The following is a 25,405-nucleotide window of genomic DNA, read 5'->3' as shown; positions in this document are numbered from 1 at the left end:
TCTGTTCCAGCACGTACCTCATGGTTCCTCAGGATGCAGCATGACTGCAGCTGCTTTGAGTCCAGCATTTGCACTTCAAACCTTCTTAACTGACAGGCTATACACTGTTTCTGGTGTTCCTGGTATGATCTTACCTCTTCAGAAACCAGTCTGGCATAAAGGCCACTGTCACCCTTTAGATTATAAATGCTTTTAAATTGCAAAAGTGTCCGTATTGTGATATACAGTAGGAAATAATACACTACAGTATTACAAATAATAATACAGTACATGAGGTGTTATTGTGGTAACATTTACTGAATAGACCATTTATCACTACCCATTTGTCAGAGAGCACAGTATACAGTATGTAAAGAGAAAAAGCTCTTAAATTTTATAGAATGGGTTTCTGATCTGAGTTACATGCAATTTTTATAAAACAATGTGATGTGTTTTTAATTTTAAAAAAATCAAAAGAAGAGCAGTTTGTTACCTTTTGCTGGTTTGCAAGTCTGAGATTTATGTATTCCGTTATTATTATCACATAATGTTACATTAAAGCTTACACTTTTCTGGTTGTGTATACTGAAGATACAATACACTCCTTGAGGGCCTTCAAGTGCTGTAGCTCCTGAACTTGTGAAGTTGATAAACTGCTAGACTATCAAAAAAACATTGCTGCATTTGCTATATGGGGCTACTGAATGCTTCAGAGCAATAAATCTTTATTCTGAAGTCCCTTGCATAGCCTTGCTATATTGGTTGGGTTAAGTTACCAATAAAAGCAGACAGTGATATAAGCTTACATGCATCAGAACCCACAGAACACATTAGATGTATCTCATATTTTAAAATTCAGCAGTGTTTGTTTAGTGCCTCATGTTAAAAATGTATTACTTGTGTAAAGACGAATCAGGACCACATTATTTACCTTTAAACAGCAGCTAGAATGAAATACTCCTTCAGCTTATTGCAGACTTTGAAGACAGTGATAATTTACATTACGTAAATGTGATATTTTTAGGTTATTTATGTTAGACTTGGTTCATTCTAGACCCATACTTAAGAGAAAAATAAAAGTATATATTCATTACGTATAATATCGGTTTCTGCTTTTACACTCACAGAAGACAGTTGCATTTTGTTTTCAAAATCATTGTTTTCCAGTTAATGTTGAAACAGACTGCAGTTACTGTATTTCTCACATGTGAATTGTGAGATGAAGGCAGCAATAGTAACAAAAGTATAATTTGATGTAAATCGCACAAATTGTTCTGTTTTAAAAATATTTTCCCAAATCTAAAAAGATCTGGATTTTAATAATCATTCAGTCCCTCCTCCCTCTTTCCTGCGCCACTCCATCAGGGTTACTGCAGAGCAGATAGAAGCAATGGCATTAATTAAATCGCAGATGTGTGATAACCTGATCCCTTACAAGTAAATGACTCTGCATATGAATAATGGTAAGTGTTGTTTAGAGTCGAAGTGATTTCCCCAAGTTCTGGGTCCGTGGTCCGAACACATTCTGGCAGGTTAATTGGCCATGGTGTGTGCGTTTGTGGACTGGCAACTCGTCCAGAGTGTATCCTGCCCAGGACCCATTGCTTGCCAGAACAGACTGGCTTCCCCAGCGATCCTGTACAAGATAAAGAGGTTAGAAAATGGATGAATGGACGAATAATGGTAAAATAAATATTCAAGGGTTTGATATTGCTCACTGTTGAAAGACAAAGAGAATTATAATCTCAGGCAGCCCCAGAGAACAGAAGGATCTTTTTCCTGTTCTTCACTGAATGGGTTGAAACTGAGGTCATTCTGTCTGTGGCACCAGAGACTTGGGGTAACATGTTGATTTTTCATTTGCATGCACTTCTTTCTTATTGTCTTGCCTCTCCTTTCTTTTAAGTGAGAAATATTTCTTTCCAAAAGGTCTGCACTGCTGGAATTGGATGGCTTGTTTAACACATGGGCTTTACTTACTGTGACATAGTCATCTACATTTGCAATGTCTGTTGCTAGCAGAAGGAGTTGTACTCTCTGGAAATGTAGCTACTTCATTATTACTCTTGGTGTATTATTTGATTGATAAAGTATGTGGAGATTTACATATTAGAACACTGAAATAAATTAATAAAAACAGACGCATGCTAAAATCTCAGTCAGACACCTTTTTCCCCCCATGTGTCATCATCAATTTAGAGGCTTTGCCATTAAAAGCCTCTGTCTTCTAGTGGGTAATAGCACAAGCAATTCAAAGCAATTTAGCATTTTCTTATGTTTTCATTTTAAAAACTGTATCAGCTTACATTCTGATGAAAATCATGTGAATAAAAAATAAAATACAGCAAAGGTCCAGATCTTAGTAATATTTGAAATAAGCCTTTTGAATTAGTATGTCTTTTTTACTTTTCAAGGGATACCAAAGCATTTTACAATAGAATGTTTACAAAGGGTAAGGTGGCAATTCAGGTCCTTTTCCAATGGTTTTGGATACTCTGTCTTGTTTTATAGTAACCATTTTGCTGTGAAAGCACAACACTCAGCCATTAATGTAAAGAAGTGATTAAGTACAGTAAATGACAGCATGCATGTTTAGGTTTGATTGTGGAAACCTGATTTGGAATTGAGCCAGGAAAGCCTAATACAACAGCTAATAGTGTCTTGACAACAGTATTGACCAGATGTTTTACTTTGTAACTTTGGAAGTGCAAAGTGCAAAATATTGGCCATTATTATGACCTTACTATCTTTGGTTGGCTTAATTCGTTTCTATATAAAATACAATAAATGCTGAAAAGTCTCAGAGTGTAGAGTTCTGTGAAGTTTTTGCTGCAGAAGAATGACTTCCTTCTGCATGTTGTTTCAGTCATTTTCCATTTCATGAAAGCCACCTCTTCCCTAAGATTTTATTTGGGTCTGTGCTGTGTAACATGCAGCCAACTAAAATTTCTCAAGTGAAACACATTTCCTGTCCTTAAATATGAAAAAAGCCAACAGCATTTGCTTCTTGTTAAATTTTGACACAGCCATTTATAAAGTACTGTGTATACATGCGCTGCTTCACATGTACGTACAGTTTACCTAAAGTGGGAGTAGTGCTTGTGAACACTGGAGTCGATGTGTTTTTGTGACAATATCCATGTAACTGGGGACATTAAGCTGTCAGGGTCTGGTTCCTTCTACAAGACTGTAAAAGACTATTTAAGGTGTTGTGTAATGATCATTTTTTATTTGCTGTGATGTGTAGTGGAATGAAACCCAGGAGTGCCTTTTGTTTGGGAATGGCCTAAAAGATCGCAACATCTGGACACAGAAGGGAGAGATTCCCTGGAGTCAAACAGCTGTCAACCTTACTCCCTTCTCACAAAAGGTCTTCTTGAAACACATCTCTGCCATTTTCTCATAGCAGAATTCCTCAGCATAGTTTCAACCAGCCTTTCAAACATCAGCCCTTTCTATGAGCATCTGCATCAGGTCCTGCGGGTGGCAAAATGCTATCACCTGCTGCACCTTGTGTTCGGGTCACTGTTATGCTGTAATCTCTGATTTTCCTAAATCCTTTCTCTTCTTCCAGGTGCATCGGTTTTCATTGAAGCTCTCATCCCAGAGTAAGAAGTGACTGATATTACATCGTACAGTACATGATATGTGAGTTCACTCGTATAAACGTACATACAGTATTTGTACAGTATTGTTCCCATCATGGTGTCCCACAGCATTTAAGCAAATGTGATCTTGTTAAGATTAGGCTCCATTTTGCTTAAACTACTGTCAGCAACTTTTGCTTCGGAGTCTTTTGCCCAGAATGACTCAGGACGTTGTCTGGCTTGGAGGGCTTTCTGCTGTGTGTTCTGGGTGAACCTGATACCACTCCAAAGGTAATATTCAAAGGTTCTTGGCGTTATTTTAAGAGAACAAGTAAAGGTTTATTCCATGCTGAAAAGAGAAGAAAAGAAATACAATGTTTGCTGTGGAGCCCTCTTCAGGTCATGTTATTTTAAGAGATGTGACTTTCTGTTCATCGCTAGGAACATATATGTAAATTGGTATGTAGGATTACTGTAATTGCTAATATTCAACTTGCTTGTAACTGTTTTTTAACTGTAAGTGTGAAAACTGTATTGTGTTAGTTGTTCCGTTCCACTGTAAATCTGAAGCAGTCAAGGAGTTCAAGTAAATTCATAGACATGGCCTCAGAGCTACTGATGGAAGGTTTGCAGATTGGCCTGAAGGGTCAAAGGCTGAAGGACTTTTTTCTGTTGACTTTTTACAAGGGGATGTTATATGATTCCTTTAAACATCCAGCTAGAATATTGTTGAATCAGTGGGCATTTTTCTTTGAAAAGTTTTAGAAATATGGTTCTTTTATCCATGTAGACAGATGATGCGTGCAGTTTTTTCTGTACTGTCTGCTTTCTGACACTCTGCTTAATAATGTCCCAACTGATAATATCTGTCTGCAAAGCAGTTACATGTAGAGGGAGGACTGTTGAATGGTTCTTGCTTTTCTGTTTTATACACAAAACATTAAAGCTTTCAGTTTTGCATACCCTTCTCAAAATAACGTACATTTTTCAGTATGTTAAGGACTTTTCTCCTGCTGCAAAGATACACTAAGTGACCTCCTTCTCAAGAGCATCACAGGAAAAAATAAGAAGTCTCCACCTTAAAATAAATATGCATGTGAACAGAACGGATGAAGTCTTTGTGGGCTATGGTGACAGATTTAAAGAGTGAAGTCTGATGCTGCTGGTACTCTAATGAGAAAGGGATCTGACTCCAGTGTAGAGCTGGAGATCATGATACTCACTTCAAAGGGACTGCTTGACTGTTCTGAAGTGTTAGGGCTGATTTTTCAGTTTTAATAGCTGGCCACATTAATTATATGACCTTTTCCACGAGTCCCCTGGATGTCTGGAGAATTTCCTTCTTTCTGAGCACGACAAATTAAATGCCTTTTCTTGATAATGAGCTTTGAAAGAAAATAGTGCATTCTGATGAATGATTGTGGTGTTGTTTTTTATTCCTTTCCATTTTCCTATGAAGACTTAAGCACTGCTGTGAATTTCTGCTTTAACACTGAAATATCGGAGCACCTTTTATGAGTAACATTTAAAAATAAGTGTAGTACTGGCATTTTTGTTAAGGTAAAAATGCATACTTCAGTTTTTCGATGCGTTGGTACAGTACATACAGTAGTGATTTTGCATCAACACTGGTAAATAGCCACAAATGACCAATTTAGCATCTCCTCTTTATTCCACTTTATTTTCCTCTTTATTCTGCCATAAAGAATCAGATTATACAGTATATACTATAACACATTGACACAGCTAATTAATATGATATTTAGGGGAAAACAGATTGAAAACACATGGCATGGGGTTTTTATAAAGTTTTATTATGATACACATTTGTCTCTTTAAATTATCTTCTTATCCATCATTGAAGAAGAGCATATTTGGGGAAAGATACAAAAATATAAAGGAAATTATGAAGTGCCTTATTGCCACATATACAACATGAAAAGTATTTTACAAGCACATAAAATGTCAAGATGTTAAGAAAAAAAATCAAAATCCATTAATAAAATCTAGTACAATTTTATGCATTAAGAGTCTTAGAACCTCATCCGTCTCTTCCTCTCTCCCTGTTTTCAACTCTACGCAAACCATCGGTAACTTCCTCAGCCATTGGAAAAGCACAGGTCTGGGCACAGTGAAATTCAATTTTTCTAAAGGTAAAACACATTCAGAAAAAATCCTGAATTTGTATCCAGAAAGAACCCCAGAAGTGAGAGAGAGAGACCAGTATCTCTTCTTCTGGGATGTCCAATAACTTTTTATTGAATGACCACTTACAGTGTACAGTAAGAATAGGTACAATACAAATGATCAATAAACTATCTTGTCATTTTCAAAGGGTTTCTCTGGAGTCCAAGAAGTTTTTAAAGTTTAAAATAAATATCATGAAAATCTTGCCTTTCATTACGAGATTACAAGATGTTTATAGAGTTACACAGCCACATTGCTCTTGCTTGTTGCTGATGGATGTAACAATATAACCCATAACATCAGATTTCTAATGATTGCTTTAATCAGTTAATGCTAAAGATCCCCATTAATCTCTCACCATATACAACAGCCAAAACGTTTATCATTATTGCAGCACTCGTAAAATGTCTTCATCATAAGAACATTGTTTCCCAACAATGTTAAGGCTGTAATTATGGCTTTGATACAAGCTACAGAGCTTTAGTCTTTAAAATCTGCATCCTCCCTTAAATCACTCTTGAACTACTAATACTACAAACATCCTTGTGAAACCACATTTCTGCTTAGTAGAAGTATAAAAAAGTGTTTTACTGTCGGTTTTAATAGCGACTACTTTTTTACTTATTTGGAAATGAAAATGAGAAGACCCTTTTTTTATACTTCCATCATTAGAGTAAGTCCATCTTTACCAGAATATATATTATTTTTTAGTAATTCCCAGGGCATGTTCAGCTTCTTACTGTACAGCATAAACATAAACCATGTTAGTTAAAACCATTAATGAATTTTAATCCAGTGCCAGGTTCACAATTTAGGATTTTGTCTTGTCTTTATTTACAGTATGGCAGGCAATATACTATATATATGTACTGTACATATTATTGAGTTAATGCAATTATTGAGTTAATGCAAATGTATATAGAACTTCAATCTAAATCAATTGAAGAAAATAAAGGAAAGAAGTTCAGATACCAAATACTTCATTACCTGCCTCATTCAGTTGCATAATTTGTGATCTGTGAAAGTTTTGCTCCATGTTGAAGTGTTTCTAAATACATAGTAATTACAGTACTATATTTATAAAAAGCATAATTATTAGGTTAGTCTTGAAATATACTAAGGCTGACATGAGCCTAGAAGTAAAGCTGAGCCATTGCCAAATTCCTAACCCAATTATAAATGTTGGGACTGTATAGTGAAGTCATGGGTTTCTCCAATGGAAAGCCACCATCAAGCACTGGGATTGGAATTTGCTGTTGATAGGTCATAATTCTAACCCAGGCCATAGTTGGTGTTAACAGTCATGTCCACAGCATTGCCTGTAGAGATCTTAATTTTCCCTAAGACTGCGATGAAGGCATTTCAGACGTGTAAACCATGAGTTTCTGAAAATCAAGAAGGCTGATTTATAGACTGTGCTACAGTATACCCCAAACGATTCATGCAGTCCTTGAAGTACGTCATTCCTCATGGTAATTACGCCATTCATCCTAAATTTGTACTGTTCAGAAAGCTGTTGTTTTTTCCCATTATATTGTAGCCACGTTGCAGTGAAGCTACGGCAGCAATATGACTGCTGCAGGAGGAGGGTGCCACTTTATTGCTAACGGGCCCTGAGGTTAATTGATAGGTTATGGTAACGGGGATGAAGCCAGTTGGATTTGACAGTTTAGGAGAATTTCACTTGGCAATGTATTTTTTAATATTGGCAGAAAAAAGTACTACAAAGTTTCTTACAAACAAGAAAACATTAGTGGACCATGAAATGTGAAACCTGGAAAGAGTTCAGCTTAAATAAAACTGGCACCAGTCATTCTATAATGTAAAAAAGGGCTTTTTTTTAACAAATTGCTTGTGAATGTGTGCTCCCCTGTCCTCCTGGCACTAGATGGTTGCAGTACTTGAAGCTTCAGCAAAAAGAATGGTTTTGGAATCTCTCTAGCTGCACCTCCTTCTGCTATAAAGTAAGTTCCTTACATATCCATTAAAATATCTTACAGTAGCTGCTGGGACTTAAGCCTGAATCACCTACATAAAGAGGATGTGTTATAGACATTCTGCCACATTTCTAGGATTCCAGTTCAGTTTCCAACCTGAATCGCAGGACCTCATCCCTTCTCCCAGCTGCTGCACCAGGGACAATGAGGAAAGTTATTTTTCTTTAAAGGTTATTTAAAATTATCCCAAGAGGAACAGCATCTTGTACAGATCTGCCCTGTTAATTTAAAAACTGTTTTGGTCTGGTTACCTAGCAAGTACAGTTATCCTGCCTAGGTAAGCTTTCTGTGGGAAAGATGTCCCAGTTTGCACGGCAAACAAAAAGGAAATATTACAAAAATTACTCTTAATTTCTTCTCCTTTACGCTGCCTCTTGACTCCAGTCGCCTTTGAATTTAGTCTGTATTTAAACTATAACAATCTTGTGTTGAGAGATGAGCTCTATGTCACAGTATGTTACGTAGGAAGTTTCTGTGGCTCGTGAGCAACTGAGTGAAATAAGAAATAATTGGTAACTTAGTTGATAGATTTTCTTGTAAGGAAGACCCTAACGGTAAACTCTACTAAACAACTTTTAACTCAAAAAACTTTTCGAAATAACTCATTATAACTGTTATATCTGAGACTCCGTAGATTCAAGTAGGAACATGAATCTGGGCAGGACAGGCAGTGCTGCTGCACTGTTTTGTTTCGTTTAAAATTCTTCTGCAGTATTTATAAACACTGTTGACATGCTGTAAAAATCAGATTTATTATTTGTTGTAGTTCCTGCTTCATCCCCCACTTCTTGGGCCAAGCCAGTGTACCAGGCTTGTAAAATCTCAAAGCAGAGGCTCACTAAAGGGATTTCCTATCTGTTTTATTTTCTGTCCCACAAAAACCAAATTGTGTGACTCGGCCTCCTAACACACCCAACTCCGGCCCTGGTGCCAGAGGTGCAATAAAAACAACAACAAAAGGTTGGTCACGATTCCTGCTGAATGAAGAGTAGTTCAGCCCCTGTAGAAGCCCATCTGAATTAGGTGTGGAAAACAGCCCTTTCTGTACAAACACTGCACTTGTGTGTCCAAGCACTCGCCAATGAGGGAACAGTCAGAAGTAAATTATGGCTGTGTGTTTGTGTTGGCCAATTTATATTTTTTGTAATGACAGATTTATAGAAAAAGAGATCTAATTTCACTATAAATACCCTTTAACCACGCTTTTTGGTTTTACACTAGTCTTTTAGCTGTGATAAAACAGCTAGTTCTACATAAAAAGGACTACAAAGAACTTGCAGAAGGTAAATGAAGCAAAACCCAGTCAAAAGCTCTTTATAACTGAGGTGTGAGCTGTGGCCTACCACATAGTTTTCTAATAGTGCTAACCCATTGCTTAATAGACAAGGTCTTTTTAAAAGAAAAAAGTTGAAAAACTTTGAAGAGTATAATATTAGTGTCTTTGCAATTTTTTTCCATAATAATTATTCAGAAGAATAATTTATGATGTGATTATGAGGTGTTTCAATTATGATGAAATAAAACATGACAAATATTCAGACACAATCAGACTAATAAGACTATTTTCACCTGATCACACTGCACAGACTAATACATGTACAGTACAGTGTGACAGAAGCACAAAATGAGTTAATGGATTTTATTGTTTTATTAAATACTTGGTCCTGCCTTAAAAGTGATAGATACTTCAAATTTTCTCTTTGTCAGAAAAATGTGTATATGTTTTAAAACATTTTAAAGAAATATAATCAAAGCGTTAAACTGTATTTTATGACTAATGATCATGTTACATTCCCTACACAGCAATAATCAGTTGTAGCACATACTTGTCTGACCTTATTAATCTTCATAAATACATTCTCCTTTGAATTCATTATGCAGTATATGACATTTTCTAGGCAGTATGTTCACAGAATAATGTATAGTGACCTTTTATCTGCAACAGATGTTAACGTACTAGTTTAAATAAAACTACAGATTTTTGTGTTAGTGATGCCTCCTTTATGTTAACTGAACACTCACCTTTTTTCTAGAACATACAAAAGCTGTTCAGGAAACACATTTTCATGTACAAAAATGTATTGCCTAGTCTTGATTCTGGCATATCTCTCTTTGTTTATTTAAACAGATATACAATTGCTAAAGTTGGTTTTCTTTCTTAAACTCTAAATATACTTTCTGGCGATCAGCAATGCTATATAGGATAAAATCATCTCAAAATGTAAATATTTAAGGTTATATCCTGGCATTTTGAGTTTTACACCAATGGAGTTCAGACAGTTCTGACATGTAACAACTATTTTTCTGTAGCTGATATGTAGTTTTCATGTGGCTGAAAACAGTTAAAATATTAATTACAATAAAATATCAAAAACCTTTACTAACATGGGACATAACTGCTGACAAAATTACACACTAATCCCATGGTTTCTACTGTCCCAGTAGTTTCCAATTTTTTTATTCTTTCCATATCCATTTTTAATATTTTTTCTGCAGTTTAATCACTTTTTTAAAGTTGAAAATGAAAGCAGAGATCCCTCCTGACTCTTTCTGTTAACTACATGTTCTCCAGTTGTTTTGGCGCAGGGGCCTAATCCTGACAGTCCCCTTGTCTCAAGGTTCTCAAGGTTCATGTGGGAGATCCCTCGCTTACTTTTATCACGCTGTCCTGCTAAAGAACGCCACACATGGGCCACTGACCGCCAGAGCAGAAGTGCCCTGCTGTAGGAATGAAGGAAAAGCATCTCCCGATCTGGTCAAACTCAGAAGCTTCTACAAGCGAAAGGAGAGCCGTACTGCAGAAATCAGCAGCAAACAGAATTGCAGCAAAGGCAAAAAAAACACACAAAAGAGTGTTTCCCTATACCACCTGGACTTAAGCAATAATTTAAAGGAAAAAGAAAGCTATATAATTTCAGATTCCTGTTTGTGGCAACACATGCAGAGACAGACACAGACACACAGGCACTCATTCGCATCTTTCATGTCCTGCCATTGAGTTTTCAAGTACCTATTCACCGATAGCAAAGAGCCCTCTAGCGCAGCATGTCAAGTGTCTCTCTCTCTCTTTCCTCTTCTCGCTCACTGAAGCGTGTTGCCAATCTACACAAGGAGGTGGCGGTGGGGAACTCAGAGGTCCTCGGTGTAGATTATACAGGGGCTGGCATCCTCGCTGGATTCCAGCTGAACGCGGGAGACAAACCACCTGTCGGCGCTGGAGCCGTTGTAGTTGAGGGTGGTCCTGTAAATGTTCTTGGCGTGCTTGGGGAAGATGATGGTCGTGCTTTGGAACCGCAGAGGTTTCTGCCGGGGCTCGAACTGCAGTTCCGTCTTGTAGTTCCGCCACGTGCAGTTAGGGGCCGCTATGACGGTCTCGCTGTAGGAGGTGACGGTGGGAACTGGGGCGCAGTACACATTGTCCCTGTAGTGTTTGTCCGAGTCGTACTTCACCTCCGAGTTGCACCTGTCATTTCCAGCACAGGTCAGCAAAGAAATAAGGCAGGTAAATGAAAACTTTTGCCTCACGCTTGTTCCTGCTTTTACACCTTTGTTTGCTTTTAATTAAATAATGATAGTAAATTATATATTAATTGTATATCATATTATCTAATAAATTATTTTATGTATTTGATATATTGGATATATTTTATATAGAAGTTAGGTAGAAGAAGAATTAAAATTAGCACAATTAAAAACAAGGGCTTAGAATGCAGATTAAGGTGCAAGGAGCAGACAAGGAACTGATTAAGTAAAAGACTTTCTGAAGAAGTAGGTTTTGAGTCTGGATATGCGCTCAGGAAACATGACTCTCTGATATCGTTGGGGAAAGAAATCCAGAGCTCTGGGATGTAGCAAGAGAAGGCCCTATTGCCCATAGAGTGTCAGAGAATCCCAGCAATGAAGAGACTTATAGGTGAGCTTGAGGATTTTGAAGTCAACACAAAACCTGATAGGAAGCCAATGCAAGGACTCCAGGACAGGAGTAAAGTGATCACTTGCATGGGACCTGGTCAGGATTCTGGCTGCCGAATTCTAACTAAAACGTGTTTAATTAGCTCCACTTTTCCTTTTTTCTGTTTTCATGCAAGTTCCCGCTAAGACCCACTTTCTGAGCATTTGGTGATTTAAGAAAGTGATTAGTTTTGTTATTGATCTGAATCGATTAATAAGTCTAGATGACCTTAAATGGAGTAGGATCGATAAAAGTATAACCCATTCTGAAAAGATTCTTTAATCTGAGCTGTTTTCATCCCAAAAAACTGAAATTCAAGGTGTGAGCTTTTTCCAACAAAAATTGGCAAAGGGAATAATAATTACAGATATTGTCACTAGATGGCACTGTATCCAACTGAATTTCTGAAAACCACTGAGCCCTATTTTTGCTATGTACTATATAAACCTGCTTCATATAATAATAAAGTCAGCCATTGTACATGGTGGGAAAATGCCATAATTTAATGCTTTATGGCTAGGTTATTTAATTATTCAAAAGTAAATACTTCCACTGATCAAATCTCTTAATGTACAGTATGTGTTTCATTACTGGTCAGTACCTACAGTACTTAATCCTTCTGAGACTAAATGAAAACTTTTAAAGAACACAAGTAATTCATCAGATACTAAAGTTCTATATAGGAATAGAGGTTCAGACAAAAGTACACTTTCATCACAAGTAAAGTGGAATTATTGCAAGTATTTTGAATCTCACAATATTGGTGAAATGCTAGAAAATCACTGAATGACAATGAACAAAACATGCATTCACTTTTTACACTAGTCTTACAAATGCAATGCACAATTCCATGCTTCTTTTGGAAAGATAGATATATATACAATTCCTCAGACAGGCCTCTCACCTGACTTCACGCTTTGGCCTGGGGCAGACCTCAATGCTCTCCCCAAAGAACACTGGGTACATCCTCGATTTCATCTCCGTCCCAGAGCAGTTCAGCAGCAGGTAAGGCAGCTGGGGATAGAAGGCAAGCACAACAGATTGTTTAGAAAGATTCTGCACAACAGGGAATGACACATTCTGATCCAGAAAAAAACAGTACTTAGACAAAAATACCCAAGAATTGTGAATGTTGTGGCTTTTGGAAGTTATATTCTACTGCTTAAGTGGCCAAAGCACTCCGAGAGCAACATTATTATAGATGCATTTGAGGTGTGATAATTGTCTGCCAGTCCAAAGTTCCTATTTTCTGTCTGCATCCATTTTTCGTTGATATCCAGATCTATAAACTGTTTCTGCTCTGATGCCTTGGAAACCACCTTTTCATCGTGCTTCTTTGCAACCAGAAACTGGAATTCGGACAGCTTGTAGTCAGGCATTAAGGAAAGCAGTAGTGAAGTTTTCACTAATGGAATCGGCAGCAACTGTGAAAGTCTGTGTGAGGACAAATGGTTTTCCTTAATTTTTGACAGGAACACCCAGCATTCACATTAACAGTCAACGGCAAGGACAAAATAATGCTGCTAATCCAAGGCTTCTGTAATCACTAGTTCAGATATAGCAGGTGGCTTTTAAGAATACCCTTGTTGTCTATTTTTTATGTTAAATCCTTCCACAGGATAAAGGTGCAATTACTCTTTTTGTGAGAGAGTGTTGTTTTAAAAGGGGTGGGCTGCCAAAAGTACTTGCGACGTACAGAGTGCTACTACTTTATTAAATTACAAAAAGCACAGTCGCTGCTTCAATAATAATAATGGGATTTATATTTTCAAAATGCTGTCACAGCTGTAATTGCTTTAGTCTTACTCTTGTCTTTTGTTGGTATACAGTACATCTTGCTGCATGTATGCAATATTCAGATATTGTTTAATACAGTTTCTGCTTTTAAACCTAATGTGAGAGCAGGTTTTCGGCTAGTGACTTTTAACCTGTGGAATCTTTTATTGTCATTAGTAAATATAATTTAAGATACGATGCATGTTACCCTTTCATGGGTCTTTTATTCACTGGAGCTGAAAGTTCTTTTGCTGAACTAAGCAGAAACGTGAGAACAATATTCCTTTTGTAATTCAGTTGGGTTTAATGTTCAATCCCTCTGTCTAGCCCTGCAGTGGAGCCAGAGATTTGCTTGACGAAGCACATGTCAGATCAGGTCTTTTGTCATTTAACTGCAAAGCGTTTTATAACTCAGTAAGCCATGCCACTGTTCAGTAACTAAAAGACAGTTCGTTAGTCTTCTTGTAAACTTCATATTTAAATTAATAATTTGGCACATACAGCATACTTAATATGTACTTTAACCTTTTAAACATATAGGATTTATTTTTACCTTTTGACATGATCTTAAAAGATTGGGGGAAAATTGCGATAGAGTATTAACGATTCTACAATGTTAACGTATTTACGATTAACTGAAAAAGGCAAATAGAGATGAATTTGCAGTTTTTTGTCAGTGTCTTCTTTTCCTTTCTGTTCCATAATTTTTGAGATGAGACTACATTATGCAAATGATCAAGTATTGTTCCAGCAAACCTCAAATTAGAATTCAAGAAATAACTGAGATTCCCACTTAAGAATATGCTATTGCACATTCCGCCAGAGAAGCAGTGTTCAGCATTGTGCTGCACTATACTTATCAGCTAGGAATGGTGACATTTATCTCCCTGCTGACATCAAAGGTTTTGGGTTTAGATTTCCATAAATTACAGACAGACAGACTGCCCTGCAGTGCAGGACCATGGGAGTCCATAACTGCTGTTATAGTGTGGGATGTTCCAGTCAGTTATCTTCACTCTTGCTTACAGTGCATAACTAGCAGGGAGGGAACCAGCATATAAAACTGTATTCTTAGGTCAACACCCTAAAAACAGAACATATTTTAGGTCCCACCTGTAATAACCACACCATAAAGACTTAATAGATGCCCTATAGCAGGAGGGTGGTTGTGTGGAATCCTTTAATCTGCAGCCACAAAGACTATATATCTAATTAAAAACAACTAAATTCTAATGTGACAATGTTGTAACTCATAATGTTACAACACTAGGAAAAAACAGAAAACCTTCCTGTCCATTACTGCCACCACCAATGATTAAGAATTGGTCCTTTTCGAAGCGTATTTAAAAATGCAATAAGTCACACTGGCAGTACTATTTAAACAAAGCACTGTAGCCCATTGGTATTTTAAGTTTTAATATTTTAATATAATGATTTCAAGTACTGCAAATAAGTGTTTTGCTTAAGATGAGAGACTCAGTTCAGAATATTTGACAGTAAACAGAAAGCTCCCCCGTCTGTTTTTGTTGTAGCTGGAGGAGCAGGAATCTGTCCTTCCTAGTCTCCCCCATTAGGGCACCAGTTTCAGTCCACCTGCTCAAGCCATCAGCACACATCAATAAATTACTATAATACTGTTTACAAGTTAGAGCGCGTTCCAGGCGCTGGAGAGGCCGGCTAGCTTGCCAAAAGAGTTATCTGCAGTTTTATTTCCAGCTAGCTTTGAAAATTGTGTAATGACGTCAGAGAGGTTTCTCACAAACTCTCGTCGTCTCATCCCCGTGCACTTTGGGTGGGAGAAAGGTATATTTGAGTTCTTATGTTTTCTGCGTTTTGTGGCCCTATGAGGTAGTGCTTCTCTGTCTGCTTTCACCTTCAAACTATTGTGTGCAGAAAGAACACCACTTTGAAATCTTAAGTGTAGACAGCCTCATCTTTTTTTGAATGCAGTCGGGGAAACTAATCTTTACTTTTTCACATTGTCCTGCATTTATGCAGAAGTTGGACAAAACAAAAGTCCCTAATCTAACAGTTCTTCCTATAACTTCCCTAAAACTGTCAAAGCAGCATTTACAGTATTTCTTCATTCATGTTCAGTTTACAATACTGACATCAAAGCCAGGCTTTTTACTGTACTCCTGAACATAGCTGATATTTGGAGGCCATATACTGTACATATCATTTTTATTATTTTATGATTCTGCACACAACACAGAGGGAACTATAAGCTCCGCTGTTATAATGCAGGGCAGCTTGTGGCTTGTGAAAAGCGAGAACAGCAAAACGTCCTGCCACTTCACCCATTTTCCTGCAAGCCCGAGGAGAATAAAAGTAGAATTAAGGATTCCTGAATTATCAAAGATATGGTCAAAATGTCAAGGCAGCAGTCTATTATTCCTGCTCGCTTTCTCTTCCTGATGCTGGTTTTTATCCTTCTACTTGTTCCAAACAACACTACTGCGCCAAACCGTGGTCCAGCATGTTGTTGTGTTTCTTATGTCTGTGCCTTATTTAGGTGCGGCACTACAGTACATTTCTTTTAAACTGCTGTATATCTAAGTGGGTGATGGAGTGGATTGATAAAAAAAAACAAAACCGGTTTAATCAAATCATGGCGCCTTTTCCAACATAAACATTTCCATATCTTTCCAAAAGCTGCAAAATTTGCTTTTCCGGTTACCTTTAACCTTTGCTCCCTGCACATGAACCTTTAGCTGAGATTAAAGAAAACAAAGAGAGCCGTTTGAACAAATAACACTGTCAGCATTTTCCTCAAAAGGCTGGGTTCAGGAGATGATTTACTGGCAGCAACCTAAGAAAAACATGTGTGATATAGAGTGCAGAATATTCAGCAGGAAATACAATGCATTATGTAACTCCTGTGTTCTCTACTGCTCATTTTCTCTTTTGAGGGTGCTTTATTTTTTTAAACAGATTTTCATTTGAAATGTTACGGTGGTAAGGTACAGTACTTATGCATACTGTTCACTCCCAGGTGTTTGAAGGATGTGACTTCATTTTAGCAAGTGAAACAACAACAGTTTCACATGTAAGATGTGCCAGTTTGTAGTGCAAAAAGCAGTACAAAAAAATATTTACTTTATGATTTTGCCTTTGTATGCACTGAAGTGAACCAAACATTTGTTAAGACTCTGCCAACATGCTGTAAATCTACGGCGAACTCTTGTGCACAACTTGTGTGAAAGGCGCTATATAAAAATGAATTGAATTGAAATTGAATTGAACAAAACTTAAATAATAAGCCTGATTCCATGTTCTGTTTAATAAAAAAACATTATCCCAAGCTGTCTATTATTTCCAATAGTCATTAATAAAATGATTAACCTTGTGTGGCTAATAACACCAGCTGATTCAATCGAAGCAAAAAAGAGAGAGCTCTATTATTTAAACATGCAGCTGCAGCTGACAGTGCAAAATTAATCAGTCCTTTCATGTGCTGCCAGCAGCTGTTTCTTCCTGCAGTCTTACTGCCACTAGTATGAACAGAACTAGTATATTCTGTAGGCTCTTAGGCTGGGGAGTACAAATGCAGGCTCTTCCTAAAAAAATGTGCAGACTACAGGGTGGATCGGGGACACCACAGAGACGGTGGGTGGGGGTGCAGGAGGGGTCATTGTGGATATTGGCACGGTTGACTGCAAAATACAAATTGTGACCTACGGTACTCCCCCTCCACATCACTTTCCCAAAACCAGGCTGTGCAAGACGACTCCTCAAGCTTCAGCTTTGGACTCTGGTTATTTTCCATATCCTGACTTTGAATCTGTAAAATTAATAAAGGCACTCTGTCTGAATGTCTGATAGAGCCTGAAGACACCATGAGCAACACTTTTTTTATGAGCTCATAAGAAGTGCAACCACCTTCCCTTTAATTTATTGAAGGACGTTTAGAAAGTTGGACTTGTCATTGGTCATATGAAATTAAAATGTGGCCATAACACAGAACGTTTTACAGTTTGCCCTGGAGTAGCCGTAAAAAGTTACTCCTTACTCCTATACCTGTCTCTGAGTGTTGTACTTGTACATACTGTTGTATGTTACAGGTGCATTACAGTATTTTCAAGTTGAGATTATTTGATTATTCAAAATATGAGGGGAATTATTTCAGTAATTATATTTGTTCTCTAAATATACAGTACATCCGAGTGAAGTATTTGAAAACAGACCTTTGCTTCCAGTCAATCCAGAACAATAACAGGGAGAACTACAAGCATTAAGTCATGTGCATCTTCTTGAGAAAAATGTCTATGTATACAATTAGCATCTTGTACTGCAAAATTTAAAAATAAGCAGTCTTTTAATCATTTTCTCTGCATCACACTTACAGTAGTTTCTGACAGCCATGCAGAAACAGGAGTATGATATCTACTTATGACAGCCTGGCACAATATAATAAGTATTTGCAAAAGCTTGCATTTCAAAACCAGAAATTCCAGGTCCTTACTCTTCTCCAAAGTGCTGTTAGCCTTTAAAGCCGTTAATTACCCCAGAAGTGATACTCCACCCTCACCAAAAACTTGTCTTTTCTTTTTGTAGTCATAAATACAGCTTGGTTGTTTATACCCACAAATGTCTTGGCCTAGTTTTAAAGCATAAACACTTCAGAATGGTAGGAGGGCCTTGGGTCCTGTCGACACCCTAGTCCTCTCATGGGATACATTTAAGGCACACATAAGGAGCTGACTGCTGAAGAATCAGTGCTGCTGAATTTGACTGCCCTACAGTATCTAACTAACTGCGCAGTTAAATGCAACCCTAATCTATAGCTGAAATGAAGCCACCGTTTTCATTACATGACGTCTCAAATGAACACCGCACTGAAAGTTTATCTCAGGTGAGGCAGGCTGGTTTCCTGGTCTCCCTGGAAAAGAAAATAGTGTATATTGTTTACTTGAGTGCATCCAGCCAGTGCATTCTGACTTTCTCTCTATGGCTAAGAAACACATCTGGGAATTTAACTTTGACAAATGCGGCTAAGCCTATTGGAACTGCTGTAAATCAGAACTGAAAAATAAACCAGAGTGGAAAAAAGATAACACTTCATAAGCTTAACTGCTTTAGCAGTGTTTATTGACCTTCCTCCCAATGCTCGCTACTGGTCCACATGCTCCCTCCATATTAACCCTTATCCCACTGGAAGCCAGTGCTTTTTTCTGCCGTTCATGAAGAGAAACTGTGTAATGGTATTTCAGGGGGTGGACTGCAACTGGTTTACAGTGGAGTGGTAAAAACTACAGTATACAACTTTTGTATAAAAATACAGGTTGCCTCATTTTCAAAACGTAAAACTAGAAAGTAGATTAAGTACAAAGCTTTTTCTTTTGCATATATTGAAGCATCACATTCCTAATTCCAGTGATGAAGTCAAACACAATGTGCTTTGCTCCAGCATTTTTTTTAAACACAGAATCTCACTTGTGTTCAGAAACCGGTCAGCTTTTGAGGAAACTAAGGCATGTTTTCACCTACCTAAAACTTTTGGAATAACCTGAATCACAATATCTTGCATACAAATGTTAAAAAAAACAAGAAATTGTAAATGAAGTTAAATTGTATTCCACATAGCATAACTTAGCATCTTGGCACAAAGTGTCTTTCAGTATTCATACAATAAGGTACATTAGTTTTAGCAGAGAATAATGTCATTAAATGTCATTCTCAAAAATGTCTTAATTCTATTCCAAGACAGGAAGACGTGCCTTGAAGTTCTAAAAGCAAAATCAGGAATTTCAATACCCTCTTCCTAGAGAGTATGTATTCTAAATGTTTTTTTTGCTAGTATTGTAGTAATACTTCTGGTAAAAGCCTGGAAATAGGCTTTCACTTCAGTCATTGCTAAACCCTGAACCAATATGCAAGCAAAACTACTGTTCCTTAACACACTATAAAAGGTTACAGTGTGCTGAGCCAAACATCAATTATCAAAGCACCTATTATCCAGAAAAACCACAGAGCATAGGAGTTAACAGCCAGTGACATACAAGGGATTTGCGAAAGATCCCTAATTTTGGGGTTAAAAGCAACCAAATCACACAACTGTAATCTCAGGAAATTAGCTAAGAGCTTCTCAAAATCTCTTAGTTCGCCCCTCAAGATGAAGATTTTAAAACCATGCAAATTTTTAAAATGGAAAATTAAAGCTACTGTATGTTATCTTGTTTTTAAAAGATTTTTAAAAACGCTTTTCCTGTAAGTGCTGAATGAATATACAGTGCTGCATTCTTAAAGAACTTTCAGGATTTAAAGTAAAAAAAAATAAAAGCCAGACTGATAAAAATAATTTTGGACCTGATGTGAAAACTGCACTACTTTTTAAACTGAATAACACTCTTCTGTTGCGTAGTCTGGTGAAATTTGGCGTGAAAGTATAAGCCACCTTGTGAACAGCACTTTGCTAAGAGAGGAAATGAGAGTTGCCAGTTGGGTCATTTTTTTACCTTTTATTCCAACTAAATGTCAGTGTTTGTGCTAGTGATAAGTAAATAGCCCTGTTTACATGTTATGGTTACTTTTCAAGTCTGAATAAAAGCCATTAGCTTTTATGTACATTTTAGTGCTTTATACATGACAGTGAGGCTTTTTATCTTAGTGCATTCCATTGTACTGGCAATTTAAGTGACAATTTCAATCTTAAGCTCAAATTAATTCATTCTTTCATCTGTGTTTTAGTTCATATCTTCTTCCTACAGTACTAACATGTTTATGTGGTGTATTTGTGGGTTGATCATGAAGCCAATTAGCAGGAACACTAATAAGACATGCTGCAGGGTGGCTCTTGTGATACAAAAAATCAGTGGACTCTCAAAGGTGCACTGTCAGTACCCCTTTCGGAGCCTTGCTCGCAACCAAGCAAGCAAACCAAGGCCCCAGCTACCCAGGTGTACTCAGCTGTATCAGCGCACAATTCTTTTAATACATGTGCAACTATTACGCAGTTTCTCAAACAAAGGAGTACCAGCAGTAGACAACTAATAGGATAATTCTTGCATTTCCAACCCCTCAAGAAATTCAACTCAGTACTTCACGAATGCTACGATACGTATTTCCTCAGTCCTAAAACAAATAACATGAGAAATTCTGAATGACAAAATTTGGCCTGAAACTACACGTTGTTCAGAGTTGACCAGACTCCCTGCTGCAGTGAAATGTAGATGTGTGGGAGAATAGCTGAACTCATTCGGCAACAGGAGCTGTCCCTCTGAGCTCCTGATTGACAGCCTGCATCGTCTCGCATGTCAGCCTGCTATTCGGAAAGTGCAGGCATGTGGTGGACTTCAGCAAAGTAATCAGTGCATTTTCACAGCTACTAGTAGGGTGCTAATAGGTAGACATTAGCTGCACCTTTAATGTCATTAGTCCAAAATTAATGGGATTACTATAGCTTGTTAATCAAATGATATTGCATTCTGCAAGCTAACATGAGTTAATGCAGAGCAGATTCATTTTTTAGTCTGTTAATAGATTGTGTGCTATTATAACATTGATTTAAACTGTCCCTGTAGGAAACAGGTAACAGCTTACAGAGATTTTAAAATAATATGTAGAGCTTGCAAAATAATGTATGTTGAAACTGGATTTTTGTGCATATATGTTGGTGAAGAGAGCACGTCGATGCGTTTACAATGACAGAAAAGGTAGCACTTCTCAGTGAAACATTTAAATTTGAAAATACTCTTAAATGCAAAACTTTAAGCAAATTATATCACAAGATTTGGTTTAGCTAATACCACATCCTGTTTAAAAAATGCTTTAGAAGGTTTTAAGAAGTTCTAATACTTTAGCTACGATTCCTTATTTCTAATGAGCCATTCTTCTAAGTACTGATGAAGCTTAACTTTTAACCCAAACTAAAACCCCACTGCCTTATTGATTGTCATCTCTACAGTACAAAATAATTAATCCATACAAGACACAAACTGGAAAAAGAATACCTAACATTTTGAAATAAACACATTATTTTTGTTTTGATGGTCAGTAAACACCTTTCAGATTTATCTTTGTTATGGTTTACTTAAGTTACATAATAAGAAATTGAGCTCAGTGGGGGCTCCTTATAAACATAATGCCCTAGAATTGATTCCTAGGTTGCCCATTACTATTTCAGATACTGTATACAGAAACAATTTACTAAATTAAGGCTCTTCCAAAGTAAATGGAATAGCATTGTGCTTCTCAGATCAAAATAGTTCCATACTGTAATTAAGTGCAGTCACATTTCTGTTTCAGCGATTCTTACCAGACTCTTCAGTAAACATAAAATAGTAATAGCCAGCTGCAGGACTCAGTCAAACAGACTTGTAGAACAATTCCACCTGCAGTAAATTCACCTACAGCAAGTCCTAGAGACAACACTTTGCCTGTGTCTGAGGGGGTTGGGGTTAGAGAATATGGTTTGATACTGGCCCCTTTTGAGAGGAATTTGATTTGTTTCATCTCCTTGTTTTGGGCATGCAAACTTAAACTCACTAGTTTACAGGCTAAACCTTTTTCTCCATGTACGAGCTACTCTCTTAAAAGACGTGTTGCATTCTATGTACAGTCTTTAGAAACATGATATTCATTACAAATTTTAAGGAAAATGAATGATCACAAATTCTAAAACCTATATATTTAGGTTTTGGGGTGACATGTTTAGATTTACAAAGTACATTTTGTAAAAGTGACATAGCTGATAACCACAGAAATCTGTAATTGTGATTGCATGACTGAAATACAGTCTTGAATCTAATTTGTCTAACTGCAATAGAAACTATTTTTGCTCCAACATATAGTAAATAATATAGTATATACAATTTTATATATAAAAATGTTAACACATGTTCCAGATTTCCAGATTGGCTTTTTTGCAGTTATCTGTGATCTATAAAGAACTGTACAGACAAATCTAATTAATTTTTAATTATGTGAGAACACATTACAGTTTTGTGATACATTACTGCTTGCTTGGTCAGTAAAACTGCATTTGATCATTAAATACTCTATGCGAAGAACATTGTATAGGTCTGCTTTGCTAAGACTGTGCAGTACATTAAAGATCACTTGAAAGTCATCTATTTATTTCCCTGCTAAATATGGTTTGGTAGGATACAAAGATGTTAAATTAAGTATATTGTTTTGCTACAGCCAACCTTTATTTTCGGAAGCTGCGTCTAAAACTTGACAACGTTTGCTTTAGGCAGTCCAAAATTAAGAAATAACTGTAACAGAATGGTTTCCATTCTGGTTAAACGTTAGCTGCAGGACCCTGTTGTCAATTTATGACTTTAATGGCATAAACAGATCGATGATCTGTATAGGTGACCCAGGTGCATAATATAATGTGGATGGTTCTGAATCATAGCCACCACCACTATCCTGAAAGTGAGGCTTTATTGTGTTGTGCGTGGATAACCTACTCAGGAATGTGAGGATTTCAGCTAGTTCTGACCGTGAGCTTGCAGAAAGATGTCGAGCCCTTTTCTGAACCTGTCAAATAAGATTGAACTATTCCAAAGCACGCCTTTGCTTTTAACCATGTCATTTCAGCTAGCTGCCTAATCACTTTTAGAATTTTCTTTCTTGCTACTTTACATTTACTGAAGTAACTTTTGAACATTTCCGAATTGGTCGATTTGAAATACTGTACACGTTTCAGCGGTGGTAATATCGCCGTCGTTCTCAGCTTGGATCTCCTTACCAGTTTGCCCTCTTTGCTCTCCTTTCTGTAGCTGTATCCCTGCTGCTCCACAGGCGTAGTGCTTCCCCCGGCTCTGCTCTCCAGGATGGCCGGAGACAGGGAGTAAAAAGGCGGACTGGGGCTCGGCGGGAGCCCGGAGTCCGGACTGTCGAGCAACCCCTCGCGGGTCTTTCCTTTCAGGCTCTCATCCATCGCTTGCAAGTGTAGATGCCCCACCATTTCTGGGTAAAAACGCAATACAAAACTGAAGGAAACTCACTCCCGGCTTTGCTTTCCGTGTCAAGTCCTAGTGCAACCTGCTATTTATGAAAGACAAGTGTCGGAAAATCCCAAACGAAAGAGAGGGTAAATCCCTGGAGAATTCTCCTGCCGAAAAATAAAATAAATGCGTTATTTTTTGTTTTAACAATAATTCCTGTAATTTGATACATATGTATACACTGAACGGCTACAGCTTGGATACTCATAAATATTACACTCATGGTAAGTACAGTAGCTGTCATTATACTGTTAAACGCTTACAAACTGGACAGCGCGATTAAAGATCATACTGTATCTATGTGCCATGATTCTTGATAGATAAAAAATACGTCCAGTGGAAATACGATTGTAACATCTGTCCAAAACCCGTAACTGTGCATCTGCATTGAAGGAGAGTAATTATAGTTTAATATTTGCGCGTAAACGGACGAATCTGCAGATCAAAGCAATTTTCCTTACCTTCTGGTTAACAATTGCAAAGGATCAAAGTCTTGAAATAGAGTGTCGCTTTTCCCAAGTACTTTTTAGATCATTTGGAAAGGCAAATCATCCATTAACTTGCAAGAAGTTTGCGTACAGTATGAAGTGTCGTCCATAGAATCGCGTTAGAGCTACTGTATTGCACGTTATTCCACTTTACAAAACAAAGGAAAACCAATACCTTTAAATAACTGACATAGTCGTATCGAGTATTCTCATAAAGTTCGTTTCTCTTTATAGTAGTGGGAGCCTTTGCGCTGACTCCCTTGCACTGAAGTGAGCAGCCGGATCTCTGAGAGGTTTCTCTTAATGAGAGTGCCAGCTTTTTTTCGTACCTGGAGCAAATCCAGCCCAGCGACTGCCTGGAACGATTCCAGATCTGGCCAGTAGGGTGAGCTCTAATAAACATATACTCTTGCAGAGAAGCGCACTTCTGTTTTCAAACTTTTATTGAACATTTGAAACGCACTTAACTGAGGCCGTCTCTAGTTGCAGAACAGCATAGCTGGTAATAAATGCAAATGGTCTTTTCCACATTTTATTTCATGTTTGTATTTTAAAGGCAGTGACATTCATTAAAGTTTTGAAAGACAGGCATGTTACGGAGTGCATCAGGGTACTTTTGTCTTTTTAAAGCTTTGTTTTGAACTTTTACATGAAAATTTACATTGCAGAGTTAAGGTCCTAAAGGAATGCAGCCGTGGCCGCTATTTTTGGAGTGAAAGGCATGGCAGAATAAAGTGTGCTGCTTTGCCTGGGAAAGTGTGCTGTGTCTGCGAGACCCCCAGACCCCATCGCCACCCCCCAGGGGTCCCAGGGCCAAAGTCCGTCAGCTTCTTCTTTAGAGCACGGGTCCTCAATCCCAGTTCTGCAGGACCACGCACCTGCTGGTTCTCATTACAGCCCATCTTAACAACCTGATTGAAGCCTTAATTCAGCCAGCAAGCTGCTTGACTGGAATGTCTGCAGGTTTTCTTGGACTCCGAAATTTGGGATTGCGTTTTGCTAGTGAAATACAATAGTCAAAAGGCAACCTTCAACATGTTTAGGAGCTGAAAACTGTCAAACAGAGTTCAAATTAATCCTATTATTAAGTCAATTAAGGGTTCGGTTGTGTAACCGAGAGCTTGGATGGAAGAAAAACCAGCAGGTGTGTGGTCCGGGACCAGGACTGGGAGCCCTGCTTTAGAATACACATGGAAAATTAGAGTCGAGTTCGAAAATGCAGAAATATGCGACCTGAAGTAGCAAACATTTCAAGTACATCACTCTTCGGTCCTTAACTTATTTTTCAAGTCCATTTTTTTTAACTCTGCCAAAAGAAAACCTGAGTCATCATAAATATGACTTGCTTTCTCACCAGCCTGATGCAGATCTGAACAAGAAGAGTCTTTGTGAAGCGCATTTGAAATAACCGTGTGTTAGGGTTCGAAAAGAAATATGTACCTGAACCGGGAGGAGGAGAGCGAAAGTTCTTCTGGTCTTGGCT

At 37.6% G+C, this 25,405-nt stretch overlaps 1 protein-coding gene across 3 annotated transcripts; it reads right to left on the bottom strand.

Moving 5' to 3' along the window:
- Window positions 1–5,359: 5,359 nt before the first annotated feature.
- On the bottom strand, window positions 5,360–24,211 carry rflna (refilin A). 3 transcript variants are annotated; one of them, XM_088935962.1, is made up of 4 exons: window positions 23,896–24,211; window positions 23,176–23,541; window positions 12,607–12,716; window positions 5,360–11,213 (listed from the first exon to the last, which is right to left on the bottom strand). In XM_088935962.1, exons 2-4 carry the CDS (start codon window positions 23,392–23,394, stop codon window positions 10,880–10,882), a joined length of 663 nt encoding a protein of 220 aa, XP_088792088.1. In that variant the 5' UTR covers window positions 23,395–23,541; window positions 23,896–24,211; the 3' UTR covers window positions 5,360–10,879. The 3 variants fall into 3 exon arrangements, with proteins under 3 accessions (XP_088792088.1, XP_088792087.1, XP_088792086.1); XM_088935961.1 differs by having other exon boundaries at window positions 23,176–23,396; window positions 23,896–24,189; XM_088935960.1 differs by having other exon boundaries at window positions 24,098–24,189.
- Between the last annotated feature and the right edge of the window lie 1,194 nt (window positions 24,212–25,405).

This window comes from Atractosteus spatula, chromosome 17 (genome assembly GCF_055471065.1).
Source record: "Atractosteus spatula isolate fAtrSpa1 chromosome 17, fAtrSpa1.hap1, whole genome shotgun sequence".
In the NCBI taxonomy this organism is placed as follows: domain Eukaryota; kingdom Metazoa; phylum Chordata; class Actinopteri; order Semionotiformes; family Lepisosteidae; genus Atractosteus; species Atractosteus spatula.
Note: the sequence above shows the minus strand (reverse complement) of the source record. Positions and strands in the feature narration are given on the sequence as shown.

Coding starts and splice junctions, on each gene's coding strand:
- rflna (XM_088935962.1), bottom strand. CDS start 23,394: ATGGTGGGGCATCTACACTTGCAAGCGATGGATGAGAGCCTGAAAGGA. Junction 12,717..23,175: donor AGAGCAAAGAGGGCAAACTG/GTAAGGAGATCC, acceptor TTCTATCCCCAG/CTGCCTTACCTGCTGCTGAA. Junction 11,214..12,606: donor AGGCCAAAGCGTGAAGTCAG/GTGAGAGGCCTG, acceptor TGGAAATGACAG/GTGCAACTCGGAGGTGAAGT.